The following is a 26833-nucleotide window of genomic DNA, read 5'->3' on the forward strand; positions in this document are numbered from 1 at the left end:
CACCTCCAAGATCCTATTTAGGACATTTGGGGGGTTTTGTTACACACTCTCTTGTTGCTATAGAACTGATAGCTCTAGGCGTTGCCAACATAATTTTACTGTTGACTGATTTGTTGTTGCTCGGGGATCAAGAAAATGATGAGATATTTTTATTGCATGAGAAAATAACCTATTTATTGTAACCAATGAGAAAAGAAACTTGGCTTGCTGAGTCAAAATGACAAGTAGGATATTAATTGTTACCACACATGTGCAGCCTTTTGTTCCTTGGCACATGTCACATTATTGTGGAAACTTTAATTGACCTGCATGTAAGCCGCCAACTACCGGTGGTGCAATCAGCACATTAGGGAAAAGTGCTAAAGTGTAAAGGAGAGCCGTGGTCTCTGTGATCTATGCCTTCCACTTACTGACAGCGTAGCACAGTTTGTAATTTAGACCGAGCTGTCTTTATAATTGTGTTGCCACTCCCGAGCCAAATTCCCAACGAAAATACACACATAGCTGGTTCATGAACCTGATCGTATTTCATCGAATGTGATGTGAATTACACTGTGCGTCTGTTCCCAGAGCTTTTGGAATTCCAACACTGTGCTGCTTCTGTAAAAAAAAGGGAAGGTGAAAGCGACACATCGTAATCAGTGTTTGACATTCCCTCTGACAAATTGAAGGTCAGATAGACTCTGTACTGCAGGTGTGAGGAGATATATTGGTGTGGAGCATCTGCATGTGTGTGTGAGAGTCTGTTTGTGTGTGTATGTGTGAGTCCTGTTGACTCTGATTTTTTTTTTTTGAGAATCAAGTATTTTAATAGACAGCGGGTGTTATTGTCAACCCTTGATCTTACAGACAACCATTTAAGTGAGGCTAGGATGGGTGTGACGATAAGGGGTCTTGCTGCATCTAGTTTTTTAGCATCTGCAATTTGGCTGCGTATGATGGGTGGATTCAATATGTCAGAAATCAACATAGGCTAGAATGGCTAGGTCAAGCTTATTTAAAGAGGAAACAGTGAGATTATGTTGCCTAGACGAGTTCAAAGTAGATATGGGAATTTTTAGCAAAATCACAGGGATCTATTCGACTTTAAATCCAGCACACACACATTTTTACTGGGGCTAGTGGAAATGCATTTGTTCTGCTTTTTTGTTGTTTAATGACAGTTATACAGCTTTTAGGTGCATTAAAGTCTCCTTCTGCTGATCGTAGTATTACTTACTACAAGGCACCAGTATAAATAAGGGACAATGTTTTGATTAGAGACAGGGTGATAGTTGCATAAACTGCTTTTATAATTTTATGACTATTTCAAAATTTAAAAAATGATGACCCATCCCTGCCTTACCATATACCCAGATAAAAAATCTCATGTAACGTCAGAGCAGTGTCCTTAATATGACTTACATACAGAACAGTGCTTCAGGGTAAACATTCCATTTAATTTCTATTATATTGTTAATTATTATTATTATTTATTTTGTCGATTTTGTACAAGGGAACTAGAAAATATACATTTTTAAGGCATGTGGGAAGATTTTGTTGTTTTTCTCTTGTCTTGTATATTTTCTTGTAGCCTATCCGTCTCCAGTCGTGACCATAAAGTCAGTATTTTTTCTCTGAAATACATGATGACATTGAAGATAAAAGAAAAACAGTAGAAAGGCCTCTTGCCCTGGAGACACACACAGACAAGTCTCCTAGTTTAGAAGAGTCAGCTGACAGAGCGCAGGCTTAGTGTTAGACTGATTAACTACTCAGTCAGTGTCTTGTGCCATCAGGAACAACACAGACACACACATGCACCCACACACACGCTTGCCTCTGCCCTGTGTGTCTGGTCCTGTCTGCACTGTGCTGCTAGTCAAAAGGCTCATTGTGTTAAAATGTAATTATGTGTTTATTAGTCTCCTCAGTATAGTAGAGACAGCCATTTGTAAGTAAACAGTCACTTTGGCTCAGACCTGCGTCCCTATGTATGAGACTGTGAGTAACTGTTATAAATCTGACAAATAATATGATAGGTCACCACATGGTTAACAGACGGACAGTTCATCTGTTTTCTTAGAGGCATTCCTAGTTAAGTTTAGCCAGCTTTGTTTCAATTGAGAGAGTAGGATGAAAAAACAAGTGACCTATTATTAAATATTTTCAAATTATGTAATAACAGGAAAATTATAATAGAAGTTCAGGCAAGTACAGTATTGTTTTTTGTTTGGACATTGGTAAATTATCATAACCACAGTGGAGACAAACTTCTTTCATTTAAGAGAGACAGAAAATGAGAAGGGAAGAGAAACTGAAAACTTCTTAACACTAGATCCAGTGTACCTGAGCCTCGTTGTTAATACAGTACATTAGCGTTCACTGATTAAATTCCATTTCTAGAAAAAAAAAAGAAAAAGTGTTTGAATTTTTTGCTTGCATAGAAAGCTCAGGCGTCTCGTTCAAGAAATGAAGAATGTTCTACAAGTTTAAGTACATGGGAGAGGTCGACCTGCGGCCTCGTAGGACAGGTTGCAGAGAAGTTGTCTAACCGGTGACACTGCAAGCCTTCAGCTTTGGGTGTGAGAAAAAGGTGTGTGTGTTGTGACTGTGTCACTGCCCGGTTATGTGCACAAATTTGCTTGTTGCGTATTTATAAATTATCCTTGCTGAAGGGATGCAAATACTTCTGATGAGATATTTATTGAATAAGAGCACAGAGAAATTGGTTATGCTGTGACATTGGGCTTGAGGACTTTTACATTTACACGAAGGGATCTCAACAAACTTCTGTGTGGTTAGGAACATGCAGCTTTTCACTCTGGACTTTTTAATGCTTGCCATGTAGTCATTGCTTCCAGTGTTTTCTGAAGTAGGACCTAATGAAGACGTCCCATGTCTGTGTAATCAAGACAATTCTTATCTCTGTGCACAATCTCTCAGCACGCTCAGTCGCTCAGTCACACACACATTCATATAGAGCATGTGGGGGCAGGACTGATACAGACAAACAGGCATGTTTCTCTGTGGTATGCAGGCATTGTTTTCAAGTGGAGGCTTGAGGTCATAAATGTACACACACAATCAGCTATTATAGCTATTTCATTAGAATCAAAGAAGAATACAATTAAGTAGTGGGCTTGACTTAAGTAAGTTGTTGTTTGTTTGGGGTCAATTTCTGATTAGACGCATTAGTGAGAATACACATAATATATTGTCCAAGCGCTTCACTACTCCATGAGAGCAAAGGGATTGACTCTCCATCTTCTCAATGCATATTCCCTCTATTATCTTTTGTCTCTTGTAGTCACTGTCATGTCTTTATGTTTATTAAAAAATCTTTCTTTAGACTGAGGAGAGAGAGTCACTGTGTTGTGTGGACCTGCTGCCAGTTTGATTGACGTGTAGAATTTGCCTGCTGGCTACAGAGGAAGAGAAAGGGCCAAAAGAAAAGAGGATGTCTCTTTTCAGGTAATTTGAGGAGGAATACCTCGGAGCACAACTCCTTAATGATGAGAGAGCAGCACCGAGGGGGGGAAGGGAGGGAAACGAGAGAGGAGCGGAGAGAGGAGTGTAATTTCCCTCTTGCTACGCCCTCTTCATCAAACTGTCACTCATCCATCCGTGCCCTGATCCCTCCCACTGCTGCAAAGATTTAGATGCCTCTGGACAAAACTCACCTGGCCTTTTAATCCTTCTCCCACAACCCCAGAATCTTTTCTCAACACTTTCTTTTCTCTTTATTTTAGTTTTATACATTGTTTTTTACATCTTCAACTTTTACCTTTATTAAAGTCATGCTTGCGCCATCTTCTGATAAGATATTTCTGTTTGTAGAGGTTTGCTGAAGACCTTTTGTTCTTGCTGTTATCAGTTTCAGCCACTTTGTGTCACCTCATAGAAACTTGTGTTATGATTTCACAGCCACATCTGCTCTTAAAGTCTCATGCCTTTAAGATATAAAAGGGGATGCCTGCAGAAGATTGAATGAAGCGAGAGATGCTTTCACATCAGATGCATTACACACCCACACCATCAGGTACAAATAAACACACACACATTCACACATATCTGAACTGGATTTGGCATACAATCCAAACCAAAGTCAACAAACCCTTGAGAAGAAAAAAAGAACCCACGGCAGTGATTTCCCACTCTTTCACTCCTAGTCAACAGCACTGTAGATGTGGAGACTGGAACCACAATGATAAGAGTTTCTTTGTGTGTATGTTTGTATAAGTACTATATTTGTGTATGTCTGTGTGTGTGTCTTTGAATTGTCAGGGGCACCTTGAGCCTGTGGCAAGTTCCCGTACTGGCACAGAGAGGTCTGAAGTTCAGCTAACATATCTTTATTTGAATGGTGCTCTGTGTGTTGCTATGATGATGCAAGGGCTGCAACTATTTTGATCTTGGCTCATTTTATAGTTAAATTGAGTCATTGTTTAGTTATGAAACGTAATCAAATCAGTAGAGCTTGGCCTTCATGTTCTACTGTCAGTGGTCGCTGGGATTTAAATCTCTCTTGGAGGATCACCATGATAAAAGAAATATTAAAAACTGGAATGGCACTCCGTCTCTGCCCCACATTCCCCTTATGAAACCACATTTGAATTCACTAGATGTGGATTTTTATTTGGATCATTCTGCACCAAATAGCACACATTCACAAGTATCAGTCCCTTAAACACACCACATTTTCTTCATCAAGATCCATGAATTATTCACTGAGAAATCAATCATATATTGCAAACTTAAAGAAAGTAAAATTCCTCATCTCCCCCCTGATCCTGATTGGCGCCAGATTTTAATAGGTACTTTTTGGGGTTATGCCCCACCCCAAACAAACAGTTAGAGGCAGACAAAAACATAAACTCCTTGGTGAAGGTAACAAACAAAAACAAACACATAAAGGGTGAAATACACAAACAGTGCGCTTCTTGAAGGTCTGGAAAGTCAACCCTCACTCTTCAAAAGAGGAAGCCTTCCAAAACAGTGAGGAATGTAGCAACCAGACCATAAACCCACATGCAGTGAGGTGATAAGTAGCTCTCTGTCACACACTGATGATGACATTGTGGGGTCAAAAGTACCTCAGCTCTGTCACATTGTGACACTCAGTCTGAGTCTGTACATCTTCTGTGATGTGAAGTCTCTGACTCTGACCAGTTTACTATCGGTCTTCTTTGCTTTGTTAATAAGCCCAAGTAATCAGTAAAGTATATGCAACTATAATCAATTAAATGTAATTCAGTTTCAATTAATATTTCGTTTTTATTTGAATAATAAGCTGACAAATATCAACACCAGCACATAAATAACATGTTAAATTTCTCACTCTGTTGCCTGCCAGTGGGAAGTTCCAAGTGAATCTCATGGGTGGGCTAGAGTAATAAATTCAATACTTGGGAAACATCAGTAATTCTGTCATCAGGTGAACTTAATAGGAGGGTATACACTGTGCTTTTTTTTTTTAGTTATAGATTTCTAAATCAGTCCATGGTCTACTACACACAGAGCAGACCTGGATATAGAACCTTTTTCAGCTTACAGACGTATTGTTGGAGACTCCACTTAAACCACCCCACAAACAGGATAATGACAGAACATAGAGAGATCGGCAGAAGAAGTTTTTAGAGAGAAAATGAGTCCCGTGCTCACTCAGATGACTCTTTATGAACATGTTTCTAAACATAGCCTGAAATGTTACCACAAGGCCCGAGTTTAGACTCCACCCTGCTCTGCATTTCTTTATTCTGTCTGCACTGATGCTTCTCAGTCTGGCTGCCCCGCTTCCTTCCCTCTCAATACGTCTCACTCTCATTACTTTTCTGACTTTTACTTCCACCTCGTTGTGCTCTCTCTTCACTTCACCCACCTTCTTTTATGTGTGTGTGAACTTGAATCTCTTTCACACCTTACTCTGCTAAAGTGCTGAGAAGTGAGCTACCGTGGCAGAAATACACCTCCAACTCAGAAAAATGACTTATGATTATTTAAGTGACATGTTCATAGTTTCCATCCCATCGAAAATAACCTGTAATTAAAGCTGTGCCTCTAAGTTAAGTTGCATTTTAATTTTCCAGTGTAGAACAAACCTCTTGACCTACCTGTCGCACCCACTGGTGTATGGGCCTAACTATTACACTATTGCTAGTCACTTAGTGCAAGACCTGTTTTACCCCCCTGGCAACGTAAGAGAAAGATCTTGTGGGACAAGCCTCAAAACGTCAATGTCAAGCCCTGATTCTGTAATGGATGCCTCTTTGAAATGTCTGAATTTAATCAAGGGTATCACAAAACTGCCATAAGCTCACTGAGGCTTGTCCTCAATATAGTGCCACTGGCTCGAGGTGATGGTGTTATTGACTGCTTTTGCACTTCTGTTTGCATTTAGTTTATATTCTTTTAGTGTGACCATGTAAGACCTTACATCTTGGGTACAGTGATTTTTTTTTTCTCTTCATATTGTGCAAAATACAACATTGGCAAGACTGCAAGGGGAGAGAAAGTCTCAGTTTCAGGTGCTTTCATGGCGTCATTGCGTTACTCACTGTGGAAAAAAAACAGAAACGAAAACTCTTTTACTGACAAAGGGGAAGGAGTCAATCACCCCTTTTCTTTTTACCCGTGTTTAAAAAAAACCTTCACCTTAGTTCACCTTTTGCCTGCCTGTACAGAAATGGGGCTCCATTGTTAAACTTTTAGGTCCAAAAAAGTGCTTCCTCCTTTGTGTTATACCTCTGTATCTGAAGTTTGTTGAAGTTAATCTCAGTTTATCTTCCTTCTGGTACATATCCTTCTGGTCTGAAGAAAGTTTTTGACTTACAAGTTTTTGGTCTCAAGTCACGACTCACACAAATCATTGGTTTGAACAACAGTGATGCAGTTGCTATATTTTGATATATTTGTCAGTATTGAATAATTGTGATCATGATTTGTGATTTGGATTCAACTTTCTAAAGACTCTTGGTTCTGATGAAGTTGCATTATAGTCAAAATGGCAGCAGATCTTATTTCAGGAACTTTACCATCTTACAACCTGGACGGCTAATTTACATCACCCATTAAGCTAATGGCACAGGCATGTGTGGAAGCCACAGTAAATAGAGTAATGTATTCTGCATCTGAATTGTGACATCCGTGCATGTACACACAGGACTACAGTACAATGAATAGGCCACCTATGCACCAGCCAAGCCAGGGAATGAGCCCGAGATTGAAATGTGAGCTGGTGTATTCTCTCTCACACTGTTTTAACTGTGATGGCTGCAGGGGGAGAGCATGATGGAGTTATTAAGCGTTGTTCAGACTAGAAAAGTGGCAGCAGGGGGAGGAGAGGAAGGTGGAGAGGTAGGGGGAGAGAATGGACACAAAAGGAGAAGGATGGATCAGGGATGGGAGGAGAATGAGGAGCCTGAGACACAGGAATTAGGGTTGGAGGTGAGGGACATTACATGAGTGACTGGGAATCAATCCTCCCTCTTTGCTTATTGAAGCCCCCTACAGCCGGCCAGGATAGACAGAGGTCAGCACAAGGTAGAGGAGGAGGAGGAGAGAGAATGAAGGAGAGAGGGGGTGCAGAGAGAGAGAGGGGGGGGAGTGCGGTGCATGAGAAGGGGGCGCTAATGTGAGCCAGCTGTGGAAACCTGACACCTCGAGAGTGGGGTAGAAATGAGAGGTGGAGGAGTGAGAAACGGAGGGAAAGAAGGGCTGCAGGAAACTGCACGGAGTGTGAGAGAAGGATGGAGAAAAGAGGAGGAAAAAAAGGCCTCATGGAGCAAAACAAAGAATCCCATAGATGAGCTTGGCTGCAGAAAGCGGCTCCGCTGTGTTGTTCATGAAAGCAGAGCTGTGTGTGTGTGTGTGTGTGTGTGTGTGTGTGTGTGTGTGTGTGTGTGTGTGTGTGTGTGTGTGTGTGTGTGTGTGTGTGTGTGTGTGTGTGTGTGTGTGTGTGTGTGTGTGTGTGTGTGTGTGTGTGTGTGTGTGTGTGTGATTTCAAATTCTAGCCTTTATTCTGTAGTGCGTATGAACATTTAGCAGAAGAATCACGCTGCTTCCTGTGCTGTATTCAGGGACAAGCCAGTGTGTGAGTGTGCTGGGTTATCTTTTCCTCAGTGAGCCACCAATCCCTGACAATGATGTGAATCCTGCACAGCCTAGTCTGTTTGCCTCTGGCTCTAGTGATACAGCCAGTGGCTAAATAATAAACTCTCTATCTGGCAGTGAAACCTGAAGGACAGGGTGGTATCTTTTCCTGACGCCATGGCATTTGGTTCTGTCAACACTGGTTAGATATGAAGTGACTAAGTTTACTATCCTACTACTATACTGTCCTGTTGCCACACAAACCTTAAAGTAGCAAATACCTTTTCAAGACAACTCTACGAAAGGAGTCATACTTAGGTTAACTTGACTAATTCTGTTTTATGTGACATAACTGAGAAAAGAAATGCCCCACAAAGGGCATTGTGTTTATTCCAAACTCAAAAGACCGAAAATCTGGCTAAATGTTACAACAAAGCACACGTTTCAAATTCCCCCCTTTCTCCCATTGAAGTGGTTCGTCTTGACTTTGAAAATACATCTCATGTTTCCCATAGTTTTTACGGTAAAAATGTGTGAAATGTTCCCAATGAAATGTAAACCTGGCATTAACCTGGACATGGTGCTCTTAGTGTGTCAGCCTGCTAATGTGATGTATGTCACAGGGCAGAGGGCTGTGTCATTACTCTGGGAAAGGGGTGGAGGGGGTTGTCTGTGAAGGAAAAAAAGAGCGGTCCTAACTCTCAGCACGGCCGTCTTGTTGAGATATCATGGACAAGCTGTGTTTTTGTTTAGAGTGAGGGGGAGGAGGGGGCGGCCATCTTTGTGTTTGTGTAATTATGTGTGTGCGTGTTTTTGTGTAGGAATATATTTTGGGGGATGTAGGGAGTTGTAGTGCACACATGCAGCTACAGACAAGGTATAGAGGAAGTATGTCCATTTCTAATCTGTGAGGGTTTAGGTCAAGAGGGAGAGCAAGTTTGTCTTTTCTTTGAAGATCTGACATCACTAATCTTCCATTTTTTTTGTCATCAGCACCGTGAGTATGTGCGAATAGAAGATTTTTAGAGAAGATTTTTACGGGTGATCTGATCACAAGTTGACAGCTCCAAGTACACACAAGGACACATTTGAGATCACATCACTCAGACCCCATTCAGAGGTGGTCAGGGACGCATATGACTACATTTTATTTTAGAAGTGTGAACCCCAATGTGTCCTGGGCCTCAGTGACGGACCACCTACTCAGCTGACGTCCTCTGCCGAACCAAAAACAGTTTTGCTCTACTCAGTGTTTCATGTGAAAACACATTCTATTGCCAGGTGTGAACTGACGGAGTCAGAGCTGTCCACTTGTGATCAGATCACCCGAGACATATGTTAATGCAAGGTTTGAACAGGGCCATTGATGTATTTATAATGTGCGTCAATCATTTTTAGATAACGCTCTAGGTATACAGCCCTGGGGGATAAGATATTTCTGGGTTTGGCTATAGATACCATACTACCACCAATTTTTTAACGATGAGCAAATACTGTCAGACCTGTTCTACACTTGAAGTTGATAAAGAAAACGAATTGGAAACTGTAAAAATAGACACATGGAACAATGTTGTAGTGTTTATTCGGTTAAACGAATTCGCACTTGATGGTGCGCATGTCACTGTACATTTGTGAACAATGTGTGAGCTAGACTATGAATGTATTGTTAGACGTTGCTCGCCACATTTGAAGAGACAGCGGGTGACTCGCATCATACCAGGCACAAGTATCACAGATGTGACTGATCTGTGAAACTTCTGCCTGGCAGGACTCAAGATTCTCCCACTTTCCCATGTGCTCACAACCTAACATCTTCAAGCTGCTTTAGGGTGGAGTGGCCAATAATAAATAAAAGTTAGAAAGCGTGAGACGAGTATCAAGCAAGTTTTATCTGCACAGTTCTTTCTCCATTTCAGATTAAATAAGACTGACATAAGACAGATCCTGGATTCTGGTATGTTTTTACATGCTACAGATCTGCTTATTTATTAAATATCCATGTTGTTTTCTTTTGGCGGTTTTAGGAAAGAGGGTATGAGTTTGCCTGTGCGTGTTGGTTACAGTGTGCTGTATTTCTACTCTCCCATTATATGTTACCTGAGCCCCTCTAGGGAGGTGGGTTTAGAGGCCTGTGTAAGAGGCTGCAGGTCGCTCAGTTGCCCACAGTCCCCAGACAGTGTGTCTGCCATGTGCCACACACACACACACACACACTCCATGTGAGACAGGCTGAACAAAGTGGTACACACAGGAAGTTACCTAATGCTTTTCTGTTCAGTAACAAAGCAAAACCTCCAACCAAATACTGTCACATACAGAGAAGTGAAAGTGGGAGGGACAGAAAAAACAAAGGAATAGAAAGTGATGGAGGGAGCATTGTCTTCTTGAGATCTCTAGTGGACACATTGAGTAATATTGCTATTTCCTACCCACTGCTCAGCATGCAGTTGATTCACTGACAAAGAAGAGAAATCGAAAGAAATGAGTGATGACTAAGCAGAAGGAAAAACAGATGCACATGATTTGAAAATGTGGTCATAAGTCGGTAAAAGCGAAGTGTTTGTGCTTTTCTTTCAGTTGTATACCACACAGTTCTTTGTGAACAACTTTTATGTAGTTTATGGTATTACTTATCTGTTGGCAGGAATATTGTTCATCTGTTACTTTGCCCAAGTTCCTGGTGCTTTCTGCTTGTTGTTTTTAGTTTCTACCAGGCTTCAGTCAACAACTTCCAGATAACTCCACCTCACATCCTTCTGCTTTTGAACTTCTTCTTTGCCAAAACTGACCCCAGTTTAACCCTTAGACCAGCTTCCCTCTTTTCTCTGAGCAGGGTTTATGGGGCAACAGCGCAGGGTTCAGAGCAGTTTGTTCAGTAATGTCAAGGCCATGTCTTTCACTTTGCTCATGGGCAAAACCATGATGGAATCTGTCTTACTACCTGGCAAATCTGCCACAGTAATGTCAATCCACCAAGGAGGGAGTTGATTGGTTTATTTTACACCACGCCCAGAGTACTATGGGCAACCCTTTGGAACCATGCACCTCAGGCAGTGACCAACACACAACTTAAACTAGTAAAAGGGGATTTAGATTTGCCCTAAATGTGCTTATATTGTTAAAATTAAGCTCTTAGGGTTCGTGGTTCTATTCCTGTCTCATCTTAACAACATGAGACTGAAAATCCTTCCTGTTGAGCATCAGGCCCTGTACTGTCAATAGCATCAGATTTCTCTCTTGATAAAGGCATTAAATGAAAATGAGTTGAGTCTAATAACCATTTACTACATGGTTTAATATTGTAAGCAACAAAACAACTAGTTTCACACAACTACACATTTTGCTAATACTGTGAAGTCTGTGAATTAGCAGTATTGTGTATTTGATAGTCTTTGTGTGTGCATTCAGCCTCAGCAGCACTTGTCTGATGCGGTGCCTTACATCTACGTGACTGAAACTCAATCTTTTGTTTTGATTGTTTGCTTCTGTCAAACACGCACTCATACACATATTTGTGTAACTCATCTTTCAACTTTATCATCTTGGATGATTAGCTCTAAATGATTTGCACCATGACTTATATTTGTGTGTGTGTGTGTGTGTGTGTGTGTCCAGGTGTGCACCTGGCTTTCTGGGTGAGTACTGCCAACACAAGGACCCTTGTCAACCCGGATTCTGCCTGAATGGAGGGAACTGCTCAGTGTCCATGTTGGCTGGTGTACCTGTACCAGGCAGCGCCGCCTGCAGTTGCCCCCTGGGCTTCACTGGTCTGCACTGTCAAACTCCCCAGAACTCCACGTGTTACCCGAACAACCCCTGTGCCAACCAAGGTGTCTGCACCCTGCTGTCCCTCGACAAGTACAAGTGTGAGTGCGCCAGAGGATGGACAGGTGAGACACTGTTTCTTTGTCAGGAGTTTTCCACGGGATTGGTGAGGTCTGCCATCTGTCTCTCACCACAACAATGATGTATTTGTTTGCAATGTAGGAGGTTACTTTAATAAGCTAGAGCTCAGAAGCCTGCTATTGCTTCCACCGGGGATGATCCGTTTGTGGTTGTGCTTGTTTAGCTGTTAGCAGGATATCTTAAAAGTTGCTGACATGGCTAATAAAAACTTAAAGTTCCTTAATGTGCGAACTATATTTTTGGATTCTGACACATGTATTCGATAATTATCTATCAATTAGTTAAATATATTTTTTAGTGAATTCTGTTTTAGAGAAGGCCCAAAGTGTCCTATAGACAATTGTAGGCTTAATGTTTGTTGACAGTATCCTGGAAAAATAAAAAACAAAATTTGTGATAATTTGTGATGAGCACAGTTACACAACATCATGAAATGACATGAAGTCCTCTGCTTCGTCTTCATCCCCAGGACCAAGTTGTGAACATGAAGACAGCTGCCTGTCTAGTCCCTGTGCTAATGGTGGAAAGTGCAGCTCTCCATCTGCTGGAAGTTACACATGTACCTGTCCTCCTGGCTACACAGGTCCTCGCTGCCTTAATGACACAAATGAATGTGCCGCCACACCCTCTATATGCCAAAATGAAGGAGCCTGCGACAACACCCCTGGCTCCTATAAGTGAGTATCTAATTTGTAGTAACCCAATTGGGAAAGTGTCAAAATGTATTCAATTTGATCACTAATTTGAAACAGAAGTCCACTGTAAAGACTGAATGAAACGAAATGAAACTCTTGTCATTGCTGCAGGTGTGTCTGTGGCCCGGGGTTTACAGGCCGAAATTGTGAAAGCTCATACATCCCGTGCTCGCCGTCTCCTTGCTTAAATGGAGGCACCTGCCACCAGAACACTGAAACCAGCTACTCCTGCCACTGCCTTCCAGGTAGGAGGATTTAAATTGTGAAAGACTACTTTTCTGTTCATCTTTTTAATGCTCACTCTGAACATGAACCAGAAAAAAACTCAGGCTGTGTACAATGGACAATGTTGTAGCCTGGTGGAGACACAGAGGGAGTTTGTAGACATGTAAATGCAGCTTTGAGTTTCTGAATTGTTACATGATGTTTGTAGTGTAAACAGTCTGATCCTGCTGGTTGTGTTGTATTAAACACACTGCACTGCCAGTTTGCTACAGTTTCCTTGGAGACACAACAAACACCCACCCTGTTTATACACCAGCAAAACATATACACACACCATATGATACTATACCAAAGAATATATATTGCTTGTCTTCCCAACGCACAATTGAACTAATGTTTCTTTAAACTTGTGCAAGGTTTCAATGGGAGTAACTGTGAGAACAACCTTGATGACTGCCCCAATCACCAGTGTGCCAATGGAGGAACCTGTATGGACGGAGTCAACACCTACAACTGTCAGTGCCCCCCTGAGTGGACTGGTAAGGGATTTGTGTGTATGATCATTTGTATATCTGTTCCTATAGCCATTATTATGCTATGGTTGTTAATGTGGTACAGTTACTATCTCTTTGCCCAATAGTCCCCTAAAATTCAATCAAACTGCACATTATAAACTGCATTTATAGATGTCAATCTATATCAATCTTCATCTCCCAATTATACTTAGTTTCTTATATCAAGACCCATGAATTGTTCCCCGGGAACCCTGTGACAATGTAAAAAAACAATGCCCTATAAAGCAGTGTTACAGAACCTGAAAAAAAATCCGGTTTCTGCCCAGTAATCTGGATCTGCACCAAAATGTATTGGGTTCTTTCCTCATCCATACCACATCCTTCCACACAGGTTTCATGTTAATCTGTCTTGTGTTTTTTTTGTAATGGTGCTAACTAATAGACAAACAAAGGAGCAAACCCAGATGAAAACATAACCCATTTTCCAAACCCCATGTCAATAACAATTAAATCTTGTTTCTACTGTTACATCTTTACTTCTCTGAGTGCTGTTTGAGCAATCAGGTGGAGTAAATGTGTATGATCAGTGATAATAGCATCCATCCCTTCATGTGGTCTGTTTTTATGCTTCCGTGCCGGAGAGGGCAGTGGCCAGAGGCATTATGTTTTCAGGTTGATCTCAGTCCGTCCGACCTATTCTCATGAACGCGATATCTCAAGAACACCTTGAGGGAATTTCTTCAAATTTGATAGAAACATTCGCTTGGACTTAAGGATCAACTGATTCGATTTTTGTGCTCAAAGATCAAGGTCACGTTGACCTTATATGAATCTACAAAAAATGTTTTAGAAATATGTAGACGGGAAAGGCACTGGTTGGTGGTGACATACAACCGCAGTGCGGTGATTCTAGTCATATCATATTTCCTACCTCTCTTCTGATGTCTTTCTCTGTATCTCTGAGAATTGTTCTCTACACAAGGTGTGTCTCTGCTGACACACTTGTGTAGCATATTCAAGCTTTCCATTTACAAAACAAACATGCATGCATCAGCTTCCTTGGGACTGTGTGAGTTTGTGTAATATTGATCCAACCAGGGGAAGCAAAGCCAACTTAAACTTGTTGTTTCCATGTGAGCAACAAACCATTTTTAAATAAAAATGCATTCAAAAGAAAATATGGAGCCATATTCGTAACAAGCTCCACGGAGCATTAACTTAATTTGTTCGATATTCTTTCCTCCACTCCATGTCGTTGCCTCTGCCCCTCCACAGGTCAGCACTGTACAGAAGATGTGGATGAGTGTCGTCTGCAGCCAAACACCTGCCAGAATGGAGGTACATGCAGCAACCTGATCGGTAGCTACGTCTGCGTGTGTGTTAATGGGTGGAGCGGCCCCGACTGCTCTGAAAACATTGATGACTGTGCTACAGCCTCATGCAGCCCGGGCTCCACGTGCATCGACCGCGTTGCCTCTTTCATCTGTGTCTGCCCTCATGGAAAGACAGGTGAGCCAGAAGTGAAACCACATGGAGACATTTTTATACCAAACCTGACGTGAACGTGATTCTCTGTTGTTGCTCAATACTTGTTTTTATAGTTTATCATTCAAAAAAGTGATTTTGTGGTTCTTACACTGACACTGTATATGTTCTTCGTTATCGATTACTTGCTGTTGATAGAGTTTTGAATAGCAGGCAGCTGCATTCAGTTGAGGAAGTCGAAGCATAACTAATGTTTTCCATAGTACTTTTGGTTAACTAATAGTTTTCTAATTCATCAAAAGCTTTATTCTTGAAGAGAATGCACATAGCATGATCCATGTAAATCCACTTCCACTAATTATAAACAGAATAGATGGTAACTTAGTGACCCATTCCTACTCTTGCTAGTCTACCTAGTAGCAAAGGCACATTGGAATAGTTTTTCTCTAAACTGCGAACAACCATGGAGATTCACTGGTGACATTTTTGTCTCAGCACAGATGGTTCTTTGCATTAGGATCCTTTTTTCAAATGGGTAAACTTATTTGTCATTATTGCTCAATAACACGTTATTCGTTCCAGGTTTGCTGTGCCATAGAGATGATGCCTGTATCAGTAACCCCTGTAGAGAAGGCTCTCAGTGTGACACCAACCCCATCAGTGGCATGTTCAACTGTAACTGTCCACCTGGTTATGTCGGCAGCACCTGCAACATTGACAGAGACGAATGCAGCATCGGTAAGAACAAAGGCTACCCTTCTTAAAATGTCTGTACATGCATATTATACATTTTATCTCTTCCGGTTTCAAACATTTTCTTCTTACCCCCTTAGGTACCAACCCTTGCGAGCATGGTGGTCTGTGTGTGAACACTGATGGCTCCTTCACCTGTAACTGTGCCAGGGGTTACGCCGGGCCGCGCTGTGAACAAGATGTTAATGAGTGTGCATCAAGCCCCTGCCAGAACGATGGCACTTGTCTGGATCGCATTGGGGACTACAGCTGCATCTGCATGCCTGGTACTTTTCTTGAGAAATAACGTATTACCTTACATTTGAACAAATTTTACAATCAGACTAGAAGCTCTCAGAAGACATAACTCAGCCACGACGGTGCACTCGTCAACGCTGGTGTTCATATAATTTTTTTATTTTATAAAATTATGTTTAGTTGCACTTATATATTGCACTTACACGTAGCACTTGTAGTTTGGCTTTTTTAAGACTAATTGTACTTACATGATTCTTGCTGTTCTGGGTTTGTACCCTTATTGTTAATTGCACTTATTGTACGTGGCTTTGGATAAAAGCGTCATCTAAAAGAATTGTAATGTAAAGTACTGAAATGTAATGCACGCATCTCAATTTGTTTCAATAATTTAATCAGTTTAATTTGCATCAAAATTTGGATGTTCCAGATCTGGATAAAGAAGTGCAGTAGCTAATGAGAAAATCAATTTCTCTCCTTTTGTGCAGGATTTGAGGGGACTCATTGTGAGATAGAGGTGGATGAGTGTCTCAGCTCCCCCTGTTTGAACCAGGGCAAATGTCTGGACCAGGTCAGCCGCTTTGTCTGCGAATGCCCTGCAGGTTGGTACACATGAGGCCATGCACTCTGCTTGATGTCTCAAAATGACAATGAATGTCATCCTAACCGTTTCCAAATGTTCTTTAATGTATTTAATGTGTCTTTAATTTGTAGTTACTATGTTCATCATATTGTTCTGTGTTCGGTTTTTCAGGCTTCAGTGGTGAAATGTGCCAGATAGACATTGATGAGTGCTCCAGCACACCCTGTTTAAATGGGGCCAAGTGTATCGACCGACCCAACGGATATGACTGTGAATGTGCTGAAGGTAAAAGGGAATAACTTTATGTTTAAGTGAAGTGAAGTGACATGGTCTTTGTTCTGATTTGTTTAGCCAGCCCTTCGATTGCGCCATAGAAACAGGGACAATGTTAGAGTCCACCACATCAAACCCCAGTGTCTTATTTTACCCAGAAAACAATCTGAAATAGTCACATGATCCATGATGCAATAGTTTTGGTTATTAAGAAGAAATGTCCTTCCTCAGGCTTCACTGGCCTACTTTGTGAGGAGAACATCAATGACTGCGTACCAGAGCCATGCCACCATGGTGTGTGTAAAGACGGCATCGCCACCTTCTCCTGCGAGTGCTATCCTGGATACACGGGCTCCATCTGTAACATCCAGGTCCAGGAGTGCCACAGCAACCCTTGTCAGAACCGAGGACGCTGCATCGACCTGGTCAATGCCTACCAATGCAACTGCTCACCAGGAACTACAGGTGAGTACTTCATGTGTTAAAATGAGTGCCTGCATAGTGAGACTTGTCACATTTATTTTTATTCTTCAAAGAAAGTCTTGTTCGACATGTGGAACAGACATATTTGATGGAGATGTTTAGGGGCAGTATTATTCACTGGGAAAAAGATACCTCGTGTAAACCCAGACTGTGATAACAAATCACTCTGAAACACCTGGTGTGGGTGCTGATGTGTTTGATGTAGACATGAATAAAATCATCATCATTAAGGCACTTTTCGTTATAATCAGCCTCACAAGTATGTATCTTCCACAGTCTAGTGTGAGCCACTTGCTCCTGAAAATGTGTTGGCTGCCATGTCGTCTGCACGGTTTGAGACAAAGCTCCACTCCGCTAGACATCTGGTTGCTATAGTAACCACACAGACTGAACAATCGACACAAAACTAGTTTTGAGTTGTAGTTCCTCTGACACTTTGTACCACAACTGTTTTTTTTCTCTGAAGTGTAAATTAGCTCGACAGAATTTTGTTTGAAATAATCTGTTTTAAATAATGTGTTTACCACATCGCATTAAAGAGCCCCGGATAGTTTTGTCATGTTGGAAGAACAGCTTAAATAAATGTTAAGACCCCCCCATCCCCCACACTTAGAGCTTCCTGTGTAGCTCTCAGTGTATTGTGAAGTGTAGAGTATTTCGACATGTGTGTTAGCCGTCACAAGTCTGGTTCGAGTGGTGCTACTCCACATTGCTCTGTGGATTAGTAAGTTCAGTACGTTGTGTCACCCTGAGGCCTGGTACCGGTGTCTGCACTGAGCTCACTTTACCAAAACTGGCGTCAGGTCACCCTGTCAGGTTTTTTTCACTTTCAGGTTTCATGCCCTCATTTCCCCTTCTTTTGAAGTGCCTCGTTCTCTCTCTTGTTTTCCAATTTTCTCTTTGTGTTGCCCAACATCTTTGTTTCTCTCTTGCTTTCCCTCTCTCTTGTTTCTCTTGTTCTTCTCTTGTCTTATGCATACTTGTAGTATTTCTCTGTTCTATCGGAGGCCTGTCTCCGTTTTTGTCAACATTTTCACTTCTTCATTAACTTTTATATATGGAGTACTACTACCCCCTGGTGGTTGAATTTATTTTTTTTAACAGCTACTTGATATACTTCACCACGAGAACATGGTTGTTGTTGCTTTTAAATATCAGTTCACATTATATAGTCAGATAAAATGATAAATCAGATAACCTGACTATTCTTACACTATGTGAGGGACCACATGTAATTTCTCTCCTCAGGGATAAACTGTGAGATCAATGAAGATGACTGTGCCAGTAACCCCTGTGAGTACGGCGAGTGCCAGGACGGCATAAATGAGTACAAATGTGTTTGCGCCCCAGGATACACAGGTAAGTTTTTCTTAAAGATATACCTGTTTATGTTTCATAAACAAAATATTAAATCAATATTTGCTTTTAATACAACTTACTTCATTTACATTTCTCTGTAATAGGAGTTAAATGCGATGTGGAGATCAACGAGTGTATCTCAAACCCGTGTATGAGTGGGGGAACCTGCACGGACAAGGTCAACGGGTTCTACTGCCTGTGCCCGCCCACTACCCACGGCCCTCTGTGTCTCTCTGGGACAAATCACTGTGCTCCGCAGCCTTGTGTGCATGGGGAATGTATTGAACAGCAACATGGGTAAGTTTTATGTTTTGAATATCGTTCTGTGTTTATCAAATCCAACCGTTGGATGTGGACTAACATACAGATTTGTGTGGGCTAGTTTTATTGTATTATTTAACTACTATACTATATTTATTATAGTTTTATTTTAAAAGTGTTTTCCTTTACCCCTTCAGCTGCAGATTTTTTTCCAACTTGCTTTACAAATTTGCCCCTGCTCAACATTAGAACTGCATTATCACATAATAAGAATTAGCCTGACTTGAACTGCTGGAACTGATGCTGAAAATAGCCCAAGCATCTGGTGTTATTATTGCTTTATGGGTAATTTCCCATTTAAGCATATGCTTGCCTCTCCTTTGTGGAAAGGTACCGCTGTGAGTGTAAAGCTGGCTGGGTGGGACAGCACTGTGACCAGGAAAAGGACGAGTGCCAGCTTAGCCCATGCCAGAATGGTGGCACTTGTTTGGACCGACATAATGGCTACACTTGTCAATGCCAACCTGGATTCAGAGGTAAAAACAATCATGATAATTGTTGTAATTCAGCATAGCATTTTAAAGCTTTTAGTTCAGCAATCAATAGAGGGCACAAGGCTGTATTTTAACAGAGAATTCTTTGAATCACCCTTTTTCTTGTCATCAGGTGTAAACTGTGAGAAGAATGTTGATGAATGTGCATCTGGACCCTGTCTGAACCAAGGCTTCTGTATAGATGGAGTCAACAGTTACACCTGTCAATGTAGTGCACCATTCACGGGTTAGTGATACCACATTTCCACCATATTAACACCCACTTTCAGTCCAATAGCAGTCTTTGTAGCGGCCACCTGAATGTCATTTTAGCAAACATTTTCATTCACATATGTCTCTCTTTATCTAAAATGTGCACAATGTCAATATAGGTAAAAACTGTGAGGTGGAGCAGGCTCCCTGTGCCTCCCATCCATGTGAGCGAGGGGGAGTGTGTCATCCATCTGCAGACTACACCTCTTACACCTGCAGGTGCCCCGCGGGTTGGCAAGGTGCGTATGAAACTGCGAGTTGTGTGCCCAAGAGCAGCTGTATCACATTCTGTGTATTTGTATTTGATCCTGTACTGATATACATGTTTTTCAATTGTATAGGTCAGCGCTGCCGTGACGATGTGGATGAGTGCAAAAAGAATCCTTGCAAAAACGGTGGTCGCTGCATGAACAGTCAAGGCAGCTACACATGTAAATGTCAACCTGGATACAGCGGACACAACTGTCAGACAGACATTGATGACTGCTCTCCCAGTGAGTTTCACTTCAGCTTTTTCTGTCACCTTGTTCGTAGTCTGACTCACCAGATATAGGCTGCGGGTGTCACTTGTTCATCTCCCCTTCTGATTGTGGCTTTTACCTTTTTCAAAATCCCCTTCACATACTCTTTTACTCTTTTTCGTGATGTTTACTTTGCAGGGAATTAGCTACTGTAATGGTACTGATCGCCTCCAAGTTCCAATATTCCCCTATAGCCGAATGGTAATGGGTGCAGACGGACTATAGTCCAGGGCAGACACAGCCCTTTGTGTATAGTTACTAATAGAACCTTGACTTCTTAGTTTATTATGCCCATATTTTTCAACACATATAATGTTTTTATAAAGTTGGAAACAGGAAATAACACCAGTAAAAAGCAGCATAGAAAGTCTACTGAATTATTGGGTTACACGTGGATACAAGTCTGTACACGATGTAAATATTTCAGACACATAGTCTTGTTAAAACAAGGGAAGTTGCTTTTTTACCCTTATAAGTTCAGCCAGATACCTGATGGATTTCTCATTGATACATTTATCTATAAAAAAATGTTTTCATAATATATTTATTATTCAGTAGCTGCTACTTAAATAAACTTTTTGATCATAGAAATCCTCCTCCCCTCTCCTCTCTACAGACCCATGCCTGAATGGAGGCTCTTGTTTGGACGATGTTGGGAGTTTCTCTTGTGACTGCCGCGCTGGTTTTGAAGGGGAGCGCTGTGAAACTGAGGTAGATGAGTGTGCCAGTCAGCCCTGCAGGAACAGTGCTGTCTGCCGGGACTACGTCAACAGCTTTGTGTGTGAGTGCCGACCGGGCTTTGATGGAATCCTGTGTGAACACAACATCCTTGAATGCACTGAGAGGTGAGAGGATTATTCGTTGCTTGATCTGGAAAACTTGCTTTTTTTGGCTGCGTTTAATTTTTGTTTTCTTAATGTTTTCCTCATCGATGAATTGTACTGTATCGCAATTTCCTGATGGAATGTAAACATATTTATGCCTAAATTATCTAGTTTGGGTAAACGAGTGTTAATTAAAGCCTGTAGATTAATTAAATTATTTTTGTTTAATAATAATTCTTTCCTTGTTGATTTTATACTGTATTTGCCCTATCTCTTTATTCATTCATCAATCCCTACTTTTTTTCTCCTTCCTTTCAGCTCCTGCCTGAACAATGGGATTTGCATTGATGACATCAACACCTTCTCTTGCCGTTGCCGTCCTGGTTTTTACGGAACGTTCTGTGAGTATGAGCAGAATGAGTGCGACTCTCAGCCCTGTAAGAATGGAGGAACCTGCGCCGACGGCCTGGGCACGTATCGCTGCACCTGCCCCATGGGATACAATGGACAGAACTGCCAGGTGATTTGTCTTTGTATCATTGCAAGTGTACAGATGTTGTATGGTGTACAGATTGTAAAGCCCTTTTTAGGCAAATTGGTAATTTGGGGTCTTTTACAACCAACTATAATAATTTTCTTCTTTACCTTCTTTGCGTACAGAACCTTGTAAACCTGTGCAACCAGGTGCACTGTCACAATGATGGTGTCTGCTCTCAGACAACGTCCTCCTGGACTTGCCACTGTCCAGTGAGATGGACAGGACTTTACTGTGATGTTCCCAACCTTTCCTGCCAGGACTTTGCTGCCACAAAAGGTTTGGAGCTACTTCTTGTTGAGTTTGTTATCAGAATAAAAAAAGAACACAATATTCAAAAGTGGGACTGAGATGACCTGTAATCACATACAAGTTGATTGTGAATTCTTGTAAAATAGAAACAAAGTCAAGAGATAAGTCTCAGTGTTGCTATACAAATATTTTTGACAGAAGTTTAAACAAAACAGTGATAATACACACACATGTTCACAGTATTCACCATTTCCATGTCCTTCTCCAAACGTCTGCAGGTGTGGAAGTGGAGAATGTGTGTAAGAACGCTGGTCGGTGTATAAATGTGGGTAATTCCCACCAGTGTCAGTGTCAGCTGGGATACATGGGCAGCTACTGTGAAGAGATGGTGGATGAGTGCCGGTCAAACCCTTGTCGGAACGGAGCTACATGCAAAGACTATCAGAGCACATACGAGTGTATTGTAAGTAAAATTCTCAACTATTTTTATATGATGGTTTTGTACTTTACTTTAAATGTTATGTTGAAACCAAGCTAGCCACGATATTCCTAAAACACACATTGAGCTATCGTCTCTGTTGATTCATTGCTACAGTGTAAACCCGGCTACCAGGGGGTGAACTGTGAGTATGATGTGGATGAATGTCACTCTAAACCCTGCCTGCATGGAGGGACCTGTATCAACCTCATAAACCTCTTCACCTGTGCCTGTCCACCTGGAACACACGGTAAGACTACATATAGCATATCCACATAAATACACACACACACACACACAAGTTTGAAATGTAATGGAGGATAAAGGTCAAAAACTTTGTGGAGCAAATGACAAACATTGTTAATTTGACTGATTTTGTATTTTAAAATGATTGACTGGTGATATAATTAGCTGAAAGCATCTAAAACGTGACTTGATGTATCTTTCTGTTTTCTGCTCTGCAGGGCTCCAGTGTGAAGTGAATGTGGATGACTGCGCACCCAAGCCTGGCTCCTGGGAGCCTCGCTGTCGGAACGGAGGACAGTGTGTGGACGGTATCGGCCGTTACACATGCTCCTGCCCTCCAGGATTCGTTGGAGAACACTGTGAGGGAGATCTCAATGAATGCCTGTCTGGGCCCTGCCACGCCCCCGGCAGCCTCGACTGCGTGCAGCTGGTCAACAATTACCAGTGTCGCTGTCGCCATGGATACACGGGTACATTTATATTTAGCTGCTCAAAGGGACGTAACATCACCAGGATCCCTATATCAAGTCATTTTTCTGTTACAAAATCAGAAAGGCGTTTGTGTTTTTATGTACAAAGTTTCATGTATGTAAATGTCTTGATTAATTCTGCAAGGTATTTCAGTTTTGTATTTTACTTTATCTTTTTCCTGACTTTCGTCTCTCAAGGTCGTCATTGTGAGTCCATGGTGGATCTGTGTCTATCTAGGCCATGTCACAACGGTGGCTTCTGCTCCATGAACATGAGCTCAGTCCATGGCTACATCTGCTCCTGTGCTTCTGTAAGATTCTCCTATGTCCTTTTCTAACATTATAGGATATCACTGTTTCAAACAGTTATTTTACAGTCACAAACGAGCTTTACAGTCATTGTGTTTCCATGCACTCTAGTAATTTGATCAGTGTAATGCAGTACTCTCCTTATTGCATGTGTGATGTAATGCATTTATTTGAGGTTGTTGTCTTGTATTGGTTAACAGCGCTGTGCTCATCAGTCTTTCAAATAACCATTGGCATGCCACGTATTTGCATGTTTTGTTCTCTGTTTTGATTTTTGCTCTTTATTCTGTAATCTTCCATTTTCCAGTTATATTCTTGTGTCTTGATTGGCCACCACACATTCCTCCAATACTACTATCACACAGTCAACGTAAACTTTGGTTAATAAGAAATAAAGAAATAAATATAATTTAGAATTGTATTGATAAAGAAGTTTGATAAGGAAAGTTTTACATTCTTTAAAAATCAAGAATACAAACAAGGTTTCTGATGTTTAATTATTACTTAAATCTTAGAGGATCATTTATTTCTTTGTCAGATTACAGTAGAGTGACACCATAGGCTTATAAAAGACAGCTGGATACTATTACTTCTGTGTTTTCCTTTCTTTTGTTCTTATTGTGGAACATAGATATATCACTAAAAGCTTGTTTTTCTCTGCACTAACATCTCGCTCCCTCTGTTATTCTCTTGCTTGCTTCAGAGGGCCACACCATGGCTCAGGTATAGTAGACAAGCAGCAAATGTGCAGGAGAACCTAGATGTACATTAGAAATATGTGTAGCCAAGCTTAACTTTTAAAATAACTCTATTGCTATCACACTTTAACGGCATGTTTTGTTTTGTAGGGCTTTGCTGGGTTCAATTGCGAAATAGAAAGAGAAGGCCACTGTGCAAAGCTACATTGTCAGAACGGTGGACGCTGTGTGGAGTCACCAGTTGGCCACGTGTACTGCCAATGCCAGTTGGGATTCACTGGGACACATTGTGAGAATGAACAGAGGTGTCAGTGGTTCTGCCAAAATGGAGGAACCTGCGTCAAGGACCCGTCCAACCCAAACCAGTACAGCTGTCGTTGTCCCATGTACTTCTCCGGACGAATCTGCGAAAACAAACTCCCCGTACTACCCACTCAGACCTGCCCCTATGCGCAATGTGAGATGCAGTCAAGGGACAGAGTGTGCGATGATCAGTGTAACAACCACGAGTGCCATTGGGACGGAGGGGACTGCTCGCTCAACTGGCAACAGCCTTGGGTGAATTGCACTGCCAGTGTCCCCTGCTGGGATCTCTTCAAGAATGGACATTGTAATAAGGAGTGCGACAACGCCGGATGTCTCTTTGACGGCTTTGAGTGCCAGGAGACTGCGCCGAGCCCCTGCAAGTATGTGACCCTTTTATATCTAAAGTCATAAATGTTTTGAGGCCACATCACCGAACATCTGTCCTTCTTGTTCTGTGTACACAGGTATGACAAGTACTGCGCAGACCACTACCATGATGGCATCTGTGACAAGAGCTGCTCCACAGAGGCTTGTGGCTGGGACGGCCTGGACTGTTCCACTGACACTCCACCCAAATCAGCAGTTGGCTCGCTGATCATCGTGGTCCGGCTGCAACCCAAGGAACTGCTTGGAGACCTGAATGGTTTCTTGCGTTCCCTGGGAGCCCTGTTGCACACCAACCTGCACGTGAAGCTAGATACAAACAATCAGCCAATGGTGTATCCATATTTCAGGGAACAGGAGGAGCAGGAACGATACATACAGAGGAGCAGAAGCAAACGAGAGCTAGAGAGAGAGGTTATTGGGTAAGGATTGTTCCTGATGGCACCGTCAGATAGTTAGTCCTGTTTCTTGGACTCGTATATACGTAATACTTAATCACCAATTGACTGTGTGGCATTAACTGTCTTTGTATTTCCACATCTGTTTGTGCAGCTCGGAGGTGCACCTGCAAATTGACAACCGTAAATGTGCAGAGAGTTCAGTCGACTGTTTCTCCAACACAGATGAGGCTGCGGCCTTCATTGCTGCAGCACACATCAAGGCTGAACTGCCTTACCCATTAGTGTCTGTTGGCAGTTATGGTAAGCAGTTAATTAAATTCAACCTTTAAATTTAAACTTTACTTCCATTACCCATTTGGCAAAAACCTAAATCAAAAGAAGACACAACATCTGGTGTGTGCTAACCAGTGTTTGTATCTTCCAGATGACCCGATGCCTATTGTGAAGCCGCTTCTCATGTACATGATTGGAGTGGCGGTGGTTATTATTCTGCTCATTCTGGTGCTGGGGATGCTCGCAGCCAAGAGGAAGCATAAAAATGGTGTTCTGTGGCTGCCAGATGGCTTCTTGGCCACTAAAAATGACAAGAGAAGAGAACCTGTTGGACAAGATGACTTTGACCTGAAGTAAGTGGGTGCACAGACAGTTTGTTTTAAAGAGTACCATGCCCACATTCAGGTTCATAATTTGAATTTGTTATGTTCACATGCTCTAATGTTCAGAAAACACATCACTTCCTCATACTGTCCATTGCTGCAGCTCCTCTTTTCAGCCTCTGTCTGAAACACTTGGTTTAGCTCCTGTCTCTTTAAGGCCCCCTCCTGATAAAGCCCAGTCTGTTCTGATTGGCAGGCTGGTCCTGTCTATTGTGAGTGGTCAACTGCTACCAGTGTGTGAGGAAGTGTCAGCCTCCACTCCCACTTCACCTGGTTTTGTTAGGGAGCATGGCAGACTAGTTGCTAGACATGCATTATGCAAATACAGGGAATTGTATATCTATATAACATTAGAAGAAAAGGGGGAAACTTACAAAGCACAATATGTCTCCTTTAAACAAGCTAAATGATACCAACAGCTAAGTGAGACTTCATACCAGAGTAAAATGTTGGGTGTCTCAGGTGATACGGGTACCATTCCTAATGTAAAGATTCTTTTTTGTGTATAGATACTCTGGTTGTACTGATCAGCTCCCACTGAACAATACTGGTGTTAGACGGAGTTATGAAACAGAGAACAGCTGGAATAATGTAAGAAACAATTAGAGCATTACTGAAATAGTTTTCTGTCATATCAGGAATTTCAAGACCCAGGATGGAGCCCTGATTGATGGAGGTCAGAGTCAAAGATGGATGGATGAAGATGTCCCCTCCAAGAAACCAAGAGTAAGTGAAGTGAGAAAGAAAACGAATAGTCCAAATAAAGCTGATGGATTGGAGCAGTTAAAATTGAAGTTGGGTGAAACAAATGTTTAAAATATAAGTAAGTGTTTTTGGTTGTTGGGAATTTAGTTTCAAGTTCTGTTGCTTCTTTATAGACTGAAGATAAGCCTTTGCTGCCCATCAATATGGATGGTGGAATTGACCAAAGGGAGTGGACCCTGCAGCACCGCAAGGCTGCTGATATTATGCTCACTCCCCCACAGGCCGACTTGGATGCTGACTGTCTGGATGTTAATGTCAAGGGACCTGGTGAGAAAACTTAACCTCAAAACTTTTGAGACGTGACTCATTTTCAGTCGTTTCTCTTTATAATAAATAACTC

The 26833-nt window shown here is 41.7% G+C and overlaps 1 protein-coding gene across 2 annotated transcripts in view; it reads left to right on the top strand.

The window, feature by feature from the left end:
- The window catches only part of notch2 (notch receptor 2), a 46048-nt gene that overhangs the window by 14018 nt on the left and 5197 nt on the right, over window positions 1-26833 (top strand). Inside the window, exons 3-31 of one of the 2 annotated variants that reach the window (XM_047342800.1) lie at window positions 11686-11960; window positions 12446-12653; window positions 12783-12916; window positions 13313-13435; window positions 14687-14920; window positions 15479-15634; window positions 15730-15915; window positions 16372-16485; window positions 16638-16751; window positions 16971-17204; window positions 18471-18581; window positions 18686-18878; window positions 19233-19378; window positions 19509-19622; window positions 19768-19887; window positions 19990-20142; window positions 20786-21014; window positions 21312-21513; window positions 21654-21807; window positions 22059-22243; window positions 22376-22508; window positions 22723-22974; window positions 23173-23285; window positions 24132-24667; window positions 24752-25093; window positions 25224-25372; window positions 25497-25698; window positions 26367-26454; window positions 26607-26760. In XM_047342800.1, the coding sequence (XP_047198756.1) occupies window positions 11686-11960; window positions 12446-12653; window positions 12783-12916; window positions 13313-13435; window positions 14687-14920; window positions 15479-15634; window positions 15730-15915; window positions 16372-16485; window positions 16638-16751; window positions 16971-17204; window positions 18471-18581; window positions 18686-18878; window positions 19233-19378; window positions 19509-19622; window positions 19768-19887; window positions 19990-20142; window positions 20786-21014; window positions 21312-21513; window positions 21654-21807; window positions 22059-22243; window positions 22376-22508; window positions 22723-22974; window positions 23173-23285; window positions 24132-24667; window positions 24752-25093; window positions 25224-25372; window positions 25497-25698; window positions 26367-26454; window positions 26607-26760 (5354 nt within the window). The remainder of the gene's footprint in view (window positions 1-11685; window positions 11961-12445; window positions 12654-12782; window positions 12917-13312; window positions 13436-14686; window positions 14921-15478; window positions 15635-15729; window positions 15916-16371; window positions 16486-16637; window positions 16752-16970; window positions 17205-18470; window positions 18582-18685; window positions 18879-19232; window positions 19379-19508; window positions 19623-19767; window positions 19888-19989; window positions 20143-20785; window positions 21015-21311; window positions 21514-21653; window positions 21808-22058; window positions 22244-22375; window positions 22509-22722; window positions 22975-23172; window positions 23286-24131; window positions 24668-24751; window positions 25094-25223; window positions 25373-25496; window positions 25699-26366; window positions 26455-26606; window positions 26761-26833) is intronic. The other variant, XM_047342801.1, reaches the window with a different exon arrangement.

The sequence above is a fragment of the Hippoglossus stenolepis genome, chromosome 14 (genome assembly GCF_022539355.2).
Source record: "Hippoglossus stenolepis isolate QCI-W04-F060 chromosome 14, HSTE1.2, whole genome shotgun sequence".
Lineage (NCBI taxonomy): Eukaryota > Metazoa > Chordata > Actinopteri > Pleuronectiformes > Pleuronectidae > Hippoglossus > Hippoglossus stenolepis.